The 17,233-nt window shown below is 36.8% G+C and overlaps 1 protein-coding gene and 1 pseudogene across 3 annotated transcripts in view; both read left to right on the forward strand.

Moving 5' to 3' along the window:
- Positions 1-17,233, forward strand: part of SMCHD1 (structural maintenance of chromosomes flexible hinge domain containing 1) — a 151,132-nt gene that overhangs the window by 116,632 nt on the left and 17,267 nt on the right. For all 3 annotated transcript variants that reach the window (XM_077974544.1, XM_077974543.1, NM_001258166.1), the window contains 6 exon segments: positions 609-694; positions 1,332-1,454; positions 4,768-4,958; positions 7,143-7,252; positions 7,511-7,581; positions 13,772-13,943. In XM_077974544.1, coding sequence (XP_077830670.1) covers positions 609-694; positions 1,332-1,454; positions 4,768-4,958; positions 7,143-7,252; positions 7,511-7,581; positions 13,772-13,943 — 753 coding nt within the window.
- Positions 3,892-4,009, forward strand: LOC114673904 (small nucleolar RNA U13; annotated as a pseudogene).

A 17,233-nucleotide genomic window follows, 5' to 3' on the forward strand; every position in this document is an offset into this window, starting at 1 on the left:
TGCTGCAGTTCTTAATAATGTTTCATATAATTGAAAGACATTTTCTGAGTTGTGCTCTATCATCTCTTCCCTTTTCATTTGTCATATTTTTTTGGTAAAGTTTTTGACTTTGTGTTAGTTATTTTGATCAAGTTAACCAAGAAATATTTACTGCTTGCCTCAAAGTACTCACTTTCATGTATGCCTGTACAAGATCAAGGATATTTAGAATATAATAGGAGCTAAATCTAGTAATGAGATAATATGTCATTTGTGTAGCACTAAAAATTGTTTTTATAAAGTCTTTCTTTGTTCGAGAACAACCTTGTGCAATTATGTATAAATTATGTATACTCGTGAATTAAGTCACTTATCCAAGATTACTAGGAGTTTGCAGTATATCATATCTCCCTTTAGTTGCATTAATTTTGTTTTCTCATTTTTGTGTATCAGAATTGAGACTTAAGATGTATAGTTTAATTTTGAATTTCTAAAATGGTCACCTATCAGTTTTCATTTTAGCAACAGACATTAAAAGGAAAAAACGAAAGGAATTTAAAAATATTTTCCAAAAACTATGATTTGGGGGCTATCAGAAATTGATGCAAGTTTTTTGTTTTTAATTTTAGGTCAAGTTGAAGAAGCAAGATTAAAAGAGGCCCAATTGCGAAATGAACTAAAAATACATAATATTGACATTCCTACAACACAACAGGTACAATTTCCAAGTATACGTGAAAGATTTTTTATTAAAGTCCATTCTACAATATGCAGTTTTTATTAGGAATTTTATGAGTATTGTTTTAGGGTACAAGGACGTGTGCATTATAGTCTAGTCACTAGACATTAAAAATGACTAACAAAATGATAGAGTGCTCTATTCAGAGAAATTGCAATTTGTATTTTTAATGTAATGACACCAATAAATGCAGTTAATAATACATCACTTCAAGTACTGCTTTGAAAAGGGTGCATAACCAATACATGTGGTGGTAAACAAAGTAAGAGAAAATAAAAAGCAATCTAGATTTTTAAAATTTATATTCTTTTATATGTGTAACTCGGATTCAAAGAGAAGTCCTATTATAGGTAGTGTATATCTTCGCTAAGATTTTTTAAAATTCAGTGAAGTGGGAACTTTATATTACTATAATGGTTTTTAAAATTGTGTTTTCTTTGTGTGTGTGTGTTTTCTGATAGTTTGCCTTTTTTTTTTTTTTTTTAAATAATGCCTACTTACCAACTTTATATTCTTGAGTTATCTAAATTGTTAATTTTTCTCCACTGTCATTATGGGCTGCCTGGTTCAAGAGTAATTGGTCTTGTAGTTAATTTTTCTTTATAAATTATAGGTGCCACACATTGAAGCGCTTCTGAAAAGAAAGCTATCAGAACAGGAAGAACTGAAGAAAAAACCTAGAAGATCATGTACTCTTCCAAACTATACTAAAGGCAGTGGGGATGTTTTGGGAAAGGTTTGTGTTTATTAAGCCTTTGGAGAGGCAGTACATTTTATTATCTTGTTTGTTTAAAATGGGTCTTCTAAAAGTGACAAAAAAGTGTCAGGTTCTTTGTAATTTACTTCTTTCCAATAAAGTACCTGCTCTCATTATTGCAGTAGGGATTTGGTAGAGTTTAAAACTGAAATCAGTAATATTACTATTGAGGGCTGTGGCAGAAGTTGTTAAGATGTATTAGTTCAAGGCTTATTGTTTACTTAGAGATGCTTTCATGTCATGCAGCTCTTTTTTTGGAGGGGGAGACAGTCTATCACCCAGGCTGGAGTGCAGTGGTAAGACTATGGCTCAGTGCTCCCTCCATCTCCTGGGCTCAAGCGATCCTCCTGCTTCAGCCCCCCAAGTAGCTGTGACTACAGGCGTGTGCCACCGTGCCCAGCTAAAACCGAGGTCAAGTAACTTGCTCATAGTTGCACAGCTAGCAAGTGGCAGAGCCAGGGGTGAAACCCCAGGTAGTCTGACTCTGGAGTCTTTGGTTATTGCCTATGCATGTATATTCTACTTTTATAACCACCGTATGAACTATTATTTGTAGTATTTCTCATTTATACATGAAGAAATTGAAATTCAGGGAAGCTCAAATAACTTGTTAAAATATAGTTAAAGGCAGAGCTTAGATGTGACTCAAGGTCTCTCTGACTCTAAAATCTGTGGTAGTTTATTTTATATGCCTTCACAAATACACTGCCTACTGAAAATAGGGGGTAATGTGTAGCAATGTTTATGACCAAAACCATGTACATTATTACTCAAACCTCAGATTTGCAAATTGAAAAATTGAATTTAAATTTAAATTAAATATAAATTTATACATTACAAAACAAGTTGCTAATATACAATGTTTTAAAATGTTATTCTTTAGAACCAATTTTTAGAAAAAAGCAGTTCTTTGATCCTAAGCATATAAATATATGGTTTCCACATTTTAATAGTCCATCCAATACAAAATTCTTGCACAATATGTAAAATTTTTATCAACATATAAATTTTAGCAAGAGAAATGTATTTTAAAGTCTCCTTTTTAAATATTTCCCATTGCATGTCTTGAAAATCTGGGGGAAATCTTTGCAATTTCATTTTACATAGTTTCTCTTTTGTCCCCTCAGAAGTACAAACCCTACCCTAACCAATAGGAGAAAACTTTGCAATCCTTCCATGTCATCCTTAGTCTTTTCCCTTGCTTCCTTAAAAAATACTCTTCCTGGCATTTATTATAAAACTAGAATAGTCCAGGCACAGTGGCTCGCACCTGTAATCCCAACATTTTGGGAGGCCAAGACGCGCGCATTATCTGAGATCAGGAGTTTGAGACCAGCCTGGCCAACCTGGTGAAACCCCGTATCTAATAAATACAAAAAATAGCCAGGTGTGGTGGCATGTGCCTGTAATCACAGCTACTCAGTAGACTGAGGCAGAAGAATTGTTTGAATCTGGGAGGCAGAGGTTGCAGTGAGCCGAGATCACGCCACTGCACTCCAGCCTGGGCGACAGAGCGAGACTCTGTCTCAAAAAAATTAAAAAACCCTGGAATAAATAATCGTAGAAATATAGTAGGAACAAGGGGAGGCTTTTTTCCCCCAAACTTCAAAATGTATTTAACATCATGAATACCTCAAGTAACTTAGATATTTTACACATTTCTTCCTCAATTCCTAATATCTTGAAATCCCATCTCTAAATGAGGAAGATATAGTAGCAGTTTTTTTTTTTTGTTCAGTTAAACATATTATGATTATAATTAACATGCCCTTCTAAATAGGTTTTATGATAGTATCATGGTATTTCTTTTACAAAACACATCTAAATGTCACAAGTAAGCCATTTCTTCTTCTTACATTTCATTTGCCTCTACTAATTCTTTCTCCATTGGCTAGAACATTGTTTTCATTTACACGTACTAGTTTTTTTGCATGTTCATACTAACTTCTAGAGAATTAGAATTATATGTTAGAATGTGTTTTGTTTATTGTCTTTTTTTTGAGACACGATCTCACTCCTGTCGCCCAGGCTGGAGTTCAGTGATGCATCTCGGCTCACTGCAGCCTGGACTTCCTGAGCTCAGGTCATCCTCCCACCTCAGCACCCCAGTAGCTGGGACTACAGTTTCATGCCACCATGCCCCCCTAATTTTTTGTATTTTTAGTGGAGATGGGGTTTCGTGATGTTGCTCAGGCTGGTCTCAAACTCCTGGGCTCAAGCAATCAGCCTGCCTCAACTCCCAAAGTGTTAGTAATACAGGCGTGGGTCACCATGTCCAGCCTGATGTTTCTAAAAGTGACACACAATGTTCTTATTGCTAGGGCGGATTTGTGCTGCCAGATCAAGTAAGATTAAAGGGTAGACACCACCATCCTAGCACAATGAATTAGGCTTTGATACTGACCACAATAGTCCAATCTTGGTGGACTTGACTTTGAACAAGAATGCTTGTTGATGATTGGGTTTTCACGCACATGTGTGAAATATGCCACCGTTGAACCTTGTTACACTGTTGGCACATTACCTGTCTGATCTGAGGGAAAGAAAAAGAATACTTATGTCTGAAGCAAGGATTTGTAATTTTTTATTTATTCTAAGCTCCAAAGCATTGTTCCTAGAAACAGAAACAAAAGAAACAATTCTTTTTTGTTTTGGAGACAGGTTCTTGCTCTGTCAGACTGTAGTGCAGTGGCACGATCTCGGCTCACTGCAGCCTCTACCTCCTGGGCTCAAGTTATCCTCCTTCCTCAGCCTCCTGAGTAGCAGAAGAAACAATTCCTATTTGTGATGTTCAGATTTGTTTTCTGAAAGGAATACTATAATATTGGAGTAAAGAATTTACTTAGAAGGGAAGGGCATATTAACTGTATGTTTAATTGAACTGCATTATTGTATGTGTATATTATTTAAGTGTACTTTATGATTATTTTACCAAGAAGACAGATCCCATTTATAGAGTGTTAAAATGTGAAAAAAGTATATATTACTAGCAAATAAAATTTCTAATTATTTCATCCCTGAGCGGTCTGAAAAGGAAAAATTCCTAATATTTTTATTTGCTCATTTGCAACTTTACTGGAGTTTAATCTTTAGAAAAAAAATTTTTTAATTTAATAGCAGAATAGAATGTTTAATATATTCAAGTTAAGTTTTTAACAACTTGACAATTTATTTTTAATTCATGTGTTTCAGAAAAGTTTTTGTTACCTAGGCTTGGGCTTTTAAAGTAATATCAAATTTTTATAAATGGATTTTATATTTTTTTACTTGATTTTATGAAAATGGGTTGTAGATTGCACATCTAGCACAAATTGAAGATGATAGAGCTGCGATGGTTATTTCTTGGCATCTGGCAAGTGACATGGACTGTGTAGTCACCCTAACCACTGATGCTGCACGTCGTATCTATGATGAAACCCAAGGTCGTCAGCAGGTGTTGCCCCTTGATTCTATTTATAAGAAGACTCTTCCAGATTGGAAAAGGTTAGAAAAAAGTGAAAGTAATGGTTTTTTCTGAAATATATTTTCTGTTTTTTATCAAAGCCTTGAATTTAAAAATGATTTATCTAAAAGATATCTAAAACAGAGAATTGACTTGAATTATCTACATTATTTTTGTCTTCATCACAAATGGGCATTTTTCATTACATATGCTGGCTATGTTTTATTTGCCAATTAAATGTTATTTATATATGTAATGTATACACACAAAGACATACATGTATATGTAATGTATATACACAAGACATAAAAAATACAAAGACATAAAATTTTTTTTTAATTTTTTAATTTTTATTTTTTGAGATGCAGTCTTGCTCTGTCAGCCAGGCTGGGCGTGATCACAACTCAGTGCAGCCTCAACCTCCCTGGATTCAAACTACCCTCGCACCTCAGCTTCCCAAGTAGCTGGGACTACAGGTGCATGCCAGCATGCCCAGCTAAATTTTTTTTTTTTTTTTTTTGCTATATTGCCCAGGCTGGTCTCAAACTTTTGGGCTCAAGCAGTCCTCCCACCTCAGTTTCCCATACTGCTAGGATTACAGGTGTGAATCACTGCATCCAGGCCCTTTTTTATATTTTATGTGTACTCTGATTAGGCCTACTTTTAAAAATGCACCTAAAGACAGGAAGGAAATACTAACAAAAAAATAAATAAAAATGTATAACAGAATATTGGTCAGTATTTTCTCAGATTACTAAACAAAGCTTTTCACGGCCTGTAATTGCATAGGAATGGGGACTTGAAGGAGAATGGGATCTCATTAAGAGCCTACTATGTCAGTAAACTTGTTATTTCATCTTATAAATCTAAAAATAGATTGAGGAAACAAAACAGCTGTATGTTGAACTCAGATCTATCGGATTCTAAAATCTGCTACCCTGCAGCTAGTCAGTACTCAAAGGAACAGCATGGGAAATCCTGACAGGTCATTGTTACTGTGTTGATAAAGGTAATGCTTTTTTTTTTTTTTTTTTTTTTTTGAGACAGAGTCTCGCTCTGTCGCCCAGGCCGGAGTGGAGTGGCGCGATCTCGGTTCACTGCAATCTCCACCTCCCGGGTTCACACCACTCTCCTGCCTCAGCCTCCCAAGTAGCTGGGACTACAAGCGTCTACCACCACGCTCGGCTAATTTTTTTTGTATTTTTTTAGTGGAGATGGGGTTTCACCGTGTTAGCCAGGATGATCTTGATCTCCTGACCTCGTGATCCGCCCGCCTCGGCCTCCCAAGGTGCTGGGATTACAGGCGTGAGCCACTGTGCCCAACCCACTTAAGAGAATGGGTTTAACTCTTGCCCAGACTGGAGTGCAGTGTCTACTCACAGGCACAGTCATAGCTCATTGCAGCCTCAAACTTGTGGGCTCAAGTGATCCTCCTGCCTCAGCCTACCAAGTAACTGGGACGACTAGAGGCATGTACCCCTCACACCCTAATGCTTTTTGTGAGAAGAATTTTTTTCTCCAGGAGGGCTTATTTATCTCTTTAATCCCTGGAGACTAAGTTAAGGATCCTTGATTTAGGGAAATTATGGATTTGACATTTAAGACTAACATTTGTTCTAGAAACGAGTTATCCTCTCTGTTTCTGGTATTCTCTCTCTTACTGGGATTGAGTTAACTAGAGCTCCTCCACACCTATGTTGAAGGGAAAGTCTCTGACACCCCAATCAACTACCATCTCTGAAATTCCATTGTTATCATCTACTGGCTTCAATTCCTCTTCCTATTGTGTCGGAAGGACAAGGAGACAGGGGACATAGAGCTGCCTTCCTCATATGTTTCTCAGTCTTGGGTCTTGCCCCTTCCCCTAGTCATTCTGTGACCACTCTTCACGTGAACAGTTACGTCATTCATACTCTCGTTTGGAACCAGCTTTAGAGGCTACTTTTTTTCTTTCCTTGTCAAATGAAACTATTATTATATTGTTAATACAAACTAATAGAAGGTAGTAGTACAGATAAAACCAAGTAGATTTTTTTATATGGTCAGTATTGTTTCCATTTCTAAGGGCATAATAGCTGATCATTTAGAAGTATCACTTGTGGTGGATTGGGAGTTCATTGTATGATCAAAATGATGTGTAATATATTCATGTTTTCCATATTGTCTTTTTTAAAATTAAAAAAGTCATGTACTTTAATATCTTTTAAAAATTTCTTTTTATTTAGACCTCTACCTCATTTCCGAAATGGAAAATTGTATTTTAAACCCATTGGAGATCCAGTCTTTGCTCGAGACTTGTTAACATTTCCAGATAATGTAGAACATTGTGAAACAGGTAAAAGACATTATGGTGGCTTTACTTTTGTACAGATGTAAAATTTGTGATACAAATCTATAAATTATTGATAATGAAAATTTATATTCTTATTTTGCTTATCAGTCATAGTTTTACCAATATTTTTTAGAGGACAGTCAAATAAAATTAGAACGAATACTAGCATTCTTTCAAAGAAAGACTTGCAATGTGCATTATATTTTAATATGACCAAGGAAAATATCATAATTTTCAAAATTCATTTATTGACTTTTTTAGTATTTGGTATGCTGTTAGGAGACACCATTATTTTGGATAATCTGGATGCAGCCAATCATTATAGAAAAGAGGTATGTATTTGATTTCTTTTTAAATTTGTAGACTTCAGTTTTAATGTGTATCATGTCCATTTGATGATACATATATAAATGACTAGCCTTTTCAAGACCAATTTAAATTCTGCAAATTGATAAGCAACATAAAAGTAGGCAAAATGTAGGAATGAATGGACCAGGATACAAATTTAAATAAATGTGTTTTGGGGCTATGAAATTGTCTAAGACTCAAAACAGTGTCTGTTAGCATTGGAAAAAAGTACTGTCAGGTAATTTTGGTGTAAAATGTAATTTGCTGTAGCTCTTTGTATTAGTTTTCTAGGGCAGCCATTAACTGATGTAAATGATAGAAATATTACTGTCCCACAACAGACTGGGTGGCTTAAATAATAGAAATTTATTGTATCACAATTCTCGACATTGGAGATCCAAATTCACAGTTTCAGTGGGGTTGGTTTCTTCTAAAGACTATGAATGAAGGATCTGTTCCAGGCCTCTCCCTGCCTTGTAGATGAGGACTGTCTTCCCCCGTCTCTTCACATCTGTGTGTGACTGTATTCAAATTTCTCCCTTGTTGTAAGGATACCAGTCATATTGGATTAGGGCCCACCACAATGACCTCAAATTAACTTGATTATCTCAGTAAAGACCCTATCTCCAAATAATGTCACATTCTGAGGGACTGGGGGTTAGGACTTTAGCATGGATTTGTCGGGGGCTGGTCCCAAACAAAGGTAATGAGTTATCTCAATTGATTGTTCACAATCAGCTATAGATCTAACTCTTTGTTTTATTCTTTCCTCCCCTTCTCACTAGTCTTCTTGACTGGTCTTGTAAAAAATAAATATATAAAAGATTATGGGGGAGCACAGTTTAGCCCATAGCACCTTTGGAGGGGAGTTTGGTAAAATAAACATTTCAGTTATTTACTGCGGCTATATATATAACACTCTAAATTGTAAGTTTAAACAACAACATACCAGTCCTCTTTGTAGGTTTCTCCAAGTGATGTTGGCTAGTTGAACTGGAGTGGTGGCAGCTCTAAAATGTCTGCCTTACGTAGCTGGCAACTAGTATCTGTTGTCATCTGGCATATCAGCTGGTATTGGCCAGGGGTTCTTTTGGGGATGTCTGCTAGGGTTATTGTTCTCACCCATGAGGGTGAGATAGAGTAGGGTAATGCCATTTAGAGTTTTAGAAGCCCTTTTGTCTAGCTAAGAGGATCCAGGAGGGCAGAAGTTTAAATCTTTCAGAGGTCTTAACAAAGGAACGTCCTTGACTTGATTTTGACCCTAAGGACACATGTTACAGGAAGTACCCTGGATTTGATCTAAGCCAGTATCTGTAAATAGTGTATTCTAGAATCATGGGGACCATAGGGATCATCTAGGATGATTTAGGACCAGTGAGAATAGATGAGAGACCTTAGGCTGAGAACAAATAATGGAGAGCTGGACATGTGATGCATACTTGTAGTTCCAGCTACTTAGGAAGCTAAGGGAGGTTTGCTTGAACCCAAGAGTTCTAGGCTATAGGCTGTCGTGTGCTCTGATCATGCCTGTGAATAGCCACTGCACTCCAGCCTAGGCAATATAATGAGATTCTGTCTAAAAAAATAAAAATTGTTAAAGAGGTGGGGGATTTGGCCCAAGTCACACTTTACTAATTTATAGCAGAGCTAGAACTAAACTGGTGTAATTTTTCTTTGGGCCTAGTTAAGAAGCAGTAATAGGGTGCCGGGTACAGTGGCTCATTCCTGTAATCCCAGCACTTTGAGAGGCCAAGGCAGGCGGATCACTTGAGGTCAGGAGTTACGAGACCAGCCTGGCCAACATGGTGAAACCACGTCTCTATTAAAAATACAAAAATTAGCTGGGCGTGGTGGCAGGTGCTTGTAATCCCAGGTACTTAGGAGGCTGAGGCAGGAGAATCACTTGATCCTGGGAGGTGGAGGTTGCAGTGAACTGAGATCATGCCACCGCACTCCAGTTCAGGCAACAGAGCAAGACTCTTTTTTTTTTTTTTTTTTTTTTAAAGGCAATAATAAATTCATCGTAGTTTAGGAAAACTAAATTACTGGGATTATTGAGCATTATGTAGCTAATTAGAAAATGGTATTTGGCATCTTCATGAACGTTTCCTTGTAAACCTAATAATAAGTATAATATACTGTACCAGAAACTGGCTGTGGGTGGGAGAGCTACAATATTCTGGTGGTGATTAGCATTTTCATATATCCCAAATTATGAAATAGAAACATACCCATTAAATGTTATGATAACATGGAATCAGTTTGGAGATGGCGAGAAGCTTGCTAGTAAGGATAGAACTAACTAATAGGATGATAAGTTATCAACTGGAAGACTCCTGTTCAGTGAGATATTTGGATACTTACTATGTATGAGACAGTGGTGTGCTGTTATGTGTTGAACTATTTCTCTGAGGAGGCATGTGGAAGTCCCTGATTTGTAGCTTTTGCCAATTTCTGTGGTGTAAGTACTTGTATCATGGATGATTTCCAGCAGTCTATATGAAGTCCTTCATGCCTATACGAATGTGGTATTCAGGAGACCTGGCTTTCGTGACCCAGTACAAGCTGGTTCCAGCATATCACTAGGCACAGTGCACAGAGGGTCATACAATGATGAATTAGACAAACCAGATAGCCATTGGAAACTCCAGCTGAGATTAGCTAAAATGTGATTTCAGATATGTATCTTAATGAACTTGGCAAGAAAATAAGGATTCTAAGTGGAAGTGGGAACCTGGAGAGATAAACAGAACACTAATGCCAGATTTCTGCAGTGAGAACGTTTGCCAAACTAATTGAACTTAAGCATTGACTTTTTACTCCCTCGAGGGGCTTTTGAGGGTAGGAGACAAAACCCAGGGCTCTAAACAACACGGGGAATCTGATAACTGGGGACACCCCCTCTGTGAGGAGAAACCTTAAGTGTAAGAGTAAACATATAAACCTGCCACCTTCATCTCAACTCCAGCTGCTTCAGGGAACTACCAGAAAATTCTCTCTTGAACTTTGGGACTAAGCGGAAAAGTAAAAAAGTTAAACATTTTTCTAGAGAATTCATCAACATAACAATTGACTCTAGTATCTCTTTGCAACCTGTATTCATACTACTTAGATGTTCTGAAAACCTTCAAGGTAAACATTTGGTTTCATGTGCTGGACTAGTAGTATCCTTAGATATCTGATTGAAGTAAACACAAATGTTTTCTGGAGGAATTTCACCATTGTTTTTGAATGGAAATAATTTCCACATTGAAAATGAGAGCAAATATTTTCAAAGTGTTAATATTTGATTAATATAGTTCAAAAAATGAAAGTGTTGAAAAATGAGAAAAGAACAAGTTAAATTGAAAAATATCTATATTAATAGTTGATTAAAATAGTTCAAAAAATGAAAGTGTTGAAAATGAGAAAAGAATAAGTCAACTTAGAAAAATCAAATAGAGCTTCTAAAAATGAAAAGATTATAACAAATTAAATACTAACTGAGCAGGTTTAACATCTTAAGAATTTGTGAATTAAAAAGAGGGTCAGAAAAAAATATTCAGACTGCAGCCCAGAGAGAAAGAGAAAATGGAATGTAAGACAAAGAAGTTGAAGAGACATGGAGGGTAGAATGAGAGAGCATCTAACCAAAATTTAATCAGAGTGTCGAGAGGAGAGAGTTTATAAAAGGATTGTAGGCAATATTTGAAGAACTAATGACTGAAAATATCTTAAAACTGATCAAAGATACCAATACTAGTTTTGCAAAAATGTTATAGCACATATGTGACAAAAAAGGAATAGTATTTGTTCTTCATAATTGATAATAGCACATAATTGATTTCCTTGCTTCCAGATTTCTAAATGAAGTCATATGTAACTTTGCCAATCAAATATTATTTTAAAACTCTTCTGAGAAAAAGCTCTTATGACATTCCTTGGTAACATTGTTGGATTTCAGAGTTGTAATATTGTTGTTCATTCCAGAATTTGCAGAATTTGCAAGTGCTGTCATGACTTTTTTTATCCTAATAGTGTACTTAATGAGGTAGAATCATGAGGTTGAGGGAGAATTGAGAAACTGTCTGTGAAAGTAGTATTTCCAGAATCATCATAAAAGGAGAGCCAAACTGTCTGTCCTTCTACCATAACGCTTCCCTCATATTGTCTATTAACAAGAGAATAGAAAATCTATACATTTTAGTGTATTTATTTAAGATCATATTAGGCTGAGCATGATGACTCCTGCCTGTAATCTCAGCACTTTGAGAAGCCAAGGCAGTAATATCACTCGAAGCCAAGAGTTCGAGACCAGCCTGGGCAACATAGACGCTAACTCTACAAAGTTTAAAAAAAAAAAAAAAAGTAACCAGGCATGGTGGCTTACACCTGTAGTCCCAGCTATTCAGGAGGCTCAGTTGGGTTAATTGTTTGAACCCAGAAGTTGGAGTCTGTAGTGAGCCCTGGTCATGCCACTGCACTCCAGCCTGGGCAACAGAACGAGACCACAACTCAAAAACAAAACAAAACAAAACAAAAACAAAGATATTAAATCCTTAGAAACATTGATTACCTGAATCTTGATAAGTGGTAACATGTGAAGCCAGTCTGTATTTTTGTTGTCGTCGTTCACCACTAGAAAACATATAAACCCAAACCAAAACTAAGAAATTAAGTTGTTATTTCTTATAAAAACAAATGATTTTTGAATTTGTAAATACTGGCTTTACCAAAGAATTCACCACAGGATTTCTTCAAATAATCGTCTTATTACATTTAGTTTATCTTGTATATATATAATTCAGAGGCTATTTAGCCCCAATATTAGATTGGACAACATTTTTATACTTGTTTAAAATTACAATGTTCTTCATTAATGTATGTATGCTATTTCATTGTATGGATGTGCCGTAATTTACTTGTATAACTTGTTGAGACATGTAAGTTTACTACTTTTCATTATTAAAACAATATTTCAGTGTACATCGTTCACATTTTTTATTTTTTCCTGATAAGATTCTTAGAAGTAGAATTGCTGAATCGTACAGAATGTTAAACTTTTAAACACTTGTCCTGTTTCCTTTAAGAAGGGCTGTCCCAGGGCATATGAGTACAAGAAGGCCCTTTTTCCATAGCCCCCCATCAAAGGGGGGTGTGTGTGTGTATTTTAACATATTGAGTAGTAAAAATATCTTATTTGAATTCCACGTCTCTGGTTACCCATGAAGTTTAACTTTTATTTTTTAATATTTTCTGAACCTTTTTTGCAAGAACATTCTTCTAGATCATGACATACTAAATCCAGTGTTTTTCTTTTATTCTGACTTCTCTGAAGAATTTTTTTTTTTTTCTTTCTGAGACAGAGTCTGGCTCTGTTGCCCAGACTGGAGTGCAGTAGTGCGATCTTGGCTCTCTGCAACCTCTGCCTCCTGGATTCAAGCGATTCTCCTGCCTCAGCCTCCTGAGTAGCTAGGATTACAGGCGCATGCCACCATGCCCAGCTAATTTTTGTATTTTTAGTAGAGATGGGGGTTTCAATATGCCGATCAGGCTGGTCTTGAACCCCTGACCTCGTGGTCTGCCTGCCTTGGCCTCCCAAAGTGCTGGGATAGGCGTGAGCCACCACACCTGATATAAGAATTTAATTCTTAACCCTTATCTTTTCCTATCCATGACTTCAGTTTTTTCTTCATGATTTCACTTCCCCTAACTCTCAAATGATCACCTCTTTATCTTCCCATACCTAAAACCATAGTATTGTCTTTAGAAGAGTCAGTCTAGTGCTTTCCAGTCTGTATTTTCGTCAATGTAATACTCTCCTTTTGCTATCTTTTGGTCATCTAAAAAACTTAAATCTAACAGAGGAAACTGGGTTGGTGATGCTACCTTGATACTTAACTGCCACGGGTTCCAAAGCATGGAAGTCTCTGGACTGTCCTCTTCCTTCCACTTACCGATCCATCATTTACTTTTTTCACTTGCGTTGTCACTGTTCTAGTTTAGGCTGACATTTGAAAAGTTGTCTAATTCATCTCTCCGCCTCTGGATTTTTCCCTCCAGTTTATCTTACACATCGCTAGTTACTAATTTTTTGAAAATACTACCGTGATCCTGTCATTTCTAATCTCAGAAATTTTTTTGGAGCAGTTGAAATAAGTTGCTCACTACTTACTATTCACTTACTTACAATAGGTTGTTAAAATTACACACTGTCCTACACTGCTGACCAGAGATGGAGATCGAATTCGAAGTAATGGAAAGTTTGGGGGCCTTCAGAATAAAGCTCCTCCAATGGATAAACTTCGGGGAATGGTATTTGGAGCTCCAGTACCAAAACAGTGTCTGATCTTAGGGGAACAAATAGGTAAGTTCAATAAGTACTTAAATAGCAATTTCTAATTTAATTTTACCTTTTTTTTAAGAGCTTATGTTTTGAGAATCTAACGTGAAAACTTAACAAATGTAAATAAGTAACAAATGTAAGTAAGATGTTTTTGTCTACTACTTTCAGCTTTTTTATATCAGGTAGTTTAGAGTTATGTAAATAGTAGCTTTATCCTTTGTATTTTCATTCTTATATGTAGCGCATGCCTCTGTTACCAGCTACTCGGGAGGCTAACACAAGAGTGTTGCTTGAGCCCAGGAGTTTGAGGTCAACCTGGGCAACATAGCAAGACTCCATCTCTTAAAAAAAAGAAATTTCTCTGCTTATTGAATAAGTCAGTATTTTATTACATAATCATAATACTTATTTTTATCTTGAAATTTGTAACTATCTAGAAAAATTAAGGCTTATTAGAAAGTGTATGACATGTGATCTCCTGCCTATTTTTCCCTTCTACAGGCTGTGTCCCTTTGCATCTAATTAGCCAATATAATTATCTCTGCACATCTGTGCTCTGCAGTGGATATACTTACCAGGAAGTCTCCTTACCATCCATTACCTTAGAGCCTATTTGCTCTTAATTTATATAATTAATTCTCATACACTCAACTGTCTACTTTCCCAACACAGAGCAGTTTGTTGTTAACTTTCTTTTAGTTGCAAAATACATATAACATAAAATTTACCATCTTAACCATTTTTAAGAGTACAGTTCAGCTGGGCTCGGTGGCTCACGCCTGTAGTCCCAGCACTTTGGGAGGCTGAGGCTGGCAGATGACGAGGTCAGGAGATCAAGACCATCCTGGCTAACACAGTGAAACCCTGCCTCTACTAAAAATACAAAAAAAAATTAGCTGGGCATGGTGGCATGTGCCTGTATTCCCAGCTACTCGGGAGGCTGAGGTAGGAGAATCGTTTGAACCCAGGAGGCGGAGGTTGCAGTGCACTGAGATTGCACCACTGCACTTCAGCCTCGGCAACAGAGACTCTATCTCAAAAAAAAAAAAAGTGCATTCACATTGTTGTTCATTCTATCTCCAGAACTGTTTTCAGTATGCATAGTTGAAACTTTGTATAAATTCTCCATTATCCATTCCCTGACAATTATACTACTTGGGAGTGAGTGACATGATACTGCTTTCTGTCTCTCTGAATATGACTCTTCTAGATACTTCATATAAGTGGAATCATACAGTATTTGTCCTTTTGTGACTGGCTAGTTTCACTTAGCATAATGTCCTCAAGGTCTGTCCATGTTGTATGTAATAAGTATTAGAATGTCCTTCCTTTGTACAAAGGCTGAATAATATATATTTCATTGTATGTATTTGCAACGTTTTGTTTACTTTTATTTACTTTTTTCTTATTTTTATTTTTCTTGACATAGAGTCTCACTCTGTCACCTAAGCTGGAGTGCAGTGGCACAATCTCAGCTTACTGCAACCACGGCCTCCCGGGATCAAGCAGTGCTTGTGCCTCAGCCACCCAGTTGCTGGGATTACAGACATGTGGCACCACACCTGGCTAATTTTTGTCTCTTTAGTAGAGATGGGGTTTGAACTCCTGGCCTCAAGTGATCCACCTTCCTTGGCCTCCCAAAGTGCTGGGATTACAGGCATGAGCCACTGTGCCTGGCCACTTTGTTTACTTTTATTAAAGTAAAATACACAGAAAAATGTGCATATTTCGTGAACATTCAGCTTGATGGATCTTCACAACATGAACACTGCACTTGTATTAAAAAATAGAACATCAGACTGGGCGTGGTGGCTCACACCTGGAATCCCAGCACTTTGGGAGGCCAAGGCAGGCAGATCACCTGAGGTCAGGAGTTCAAGACTAGCCTGGCCAACATGGTAAAACCCCATGTTTACTAAAAATACAAAAATTAGCTGGCCATGGTGGCAGGTGCCTGTTGTCCCAGCTACTCACGAAGCTGAGGCAGGAGCGTCACTCGAGCCTGGGAGGCAGAGGTTGCAGTGAGCAGAGATTGTGCCATTGCACTCCAGTCTGGGTGACAAGAGCAAAACTCTGTATTAAAAAAAAAAAAAAAGATAAAAAAGAAACACCAGTACTGTAGAAGATTTCTTTTTGGCTCCTCCACTTCCTACCCACCACTGCATACTCAAAGGATAACACCTTTCTTGACTTACAAAGTAGCATAGATTAATTTTGCCCATTTTAGTACTTTATATACTTGGTATTTTGCAGTGCATACTTTTTTATATGTCTGGTTTTGTTCATTCAACACTATGCATGCAGTTCATTTTCATTGCAGGAGAATATTTCATTGTGTGAATGAAATGTACAATTTATTCTACTGTTGAGGAATTTGAGCAGTGTCTTAAGTCTGTTTTGTGTTGCTATAAAGGAATACCTGAAGCTGGGTGATTTATAAAGAAAGAGATACTTAATTTGGCATTCAGTTCTTCTGGCTGAAAAGTTCAAGATTGGGCATCTGCATCTGGTGAGGGTGTCAGACTGCTTCCAATCACAGTAGATGAAGAGGAGCTGGCATGTGCAAAGATAACATCTTAAGAAAAAGATAACATCTTAAGAAAGGAAGCAAAAGGGGAGGGGAGGGAAGGTGCCAGGCTCTTAACAACCAGCTTTTAGGAACAGAGCAAGAATTCACTCACTCCCTAGGGATGGCACTAATCTATTCATGAGGGATCTGCCTTCATGACCCCAACATTAGGCCTCACTTCCCATCACCACCATACCAGGGGTCAAATTTTAACATGAGCTTTGGTGGAGACACACAAACCATAGCAGGTAATTTCCATTTGGGGCTATCAGTTCGGCCTCAGTTTTTAAATTAGTAGTTGAGAAAGGTGGTAGTAAGAGGAGTCATACTTCTGTTTACGACATCAGTGAACACATACAGTCTGTACAATGAGTGAATATCTAAAGAAACTGGTAAGAAATCAGAGAAAACATTTTAATCAAGGTCAATGAATTAATGTAAAAGGCCTCGACTCTATACCTAAGCATTTTATGGCAGTAGTTCCCAAAACCAGAAAGAACTACCTATGGAACTTAAAAAATACACAGATGTCATATTTAATATTTGCTTATCTTTCTTGACAAATATATTCAAAGATACACTCCCACATATAGACTAATGATTCATTGATAAGAACTCAAATCAAAGGAGACCATTTAAGGTTACTAATGTATATAAAGTACTAATGTATATAAAGTAAGCAATAGCAGCCATGCGTGACTACTTTAAGCCAAACAGGAATCTATTAGAAGGAAACTGGAAG

Source organism: Macaca mulatta, chromosome 18, assembly GCF_049350105.2.
Source record: "Macaca mulatta isolate MMU2019108-1 chromosome 18, T2T-MMU8v2.0, whole genome shotgun sequence".
Taxonomy (NCBI): Eukaryota; Metazoa; Chordata; class Mammalia; order Primates; family Cercopithecidae; genus Macaca; species Macaca mulatta.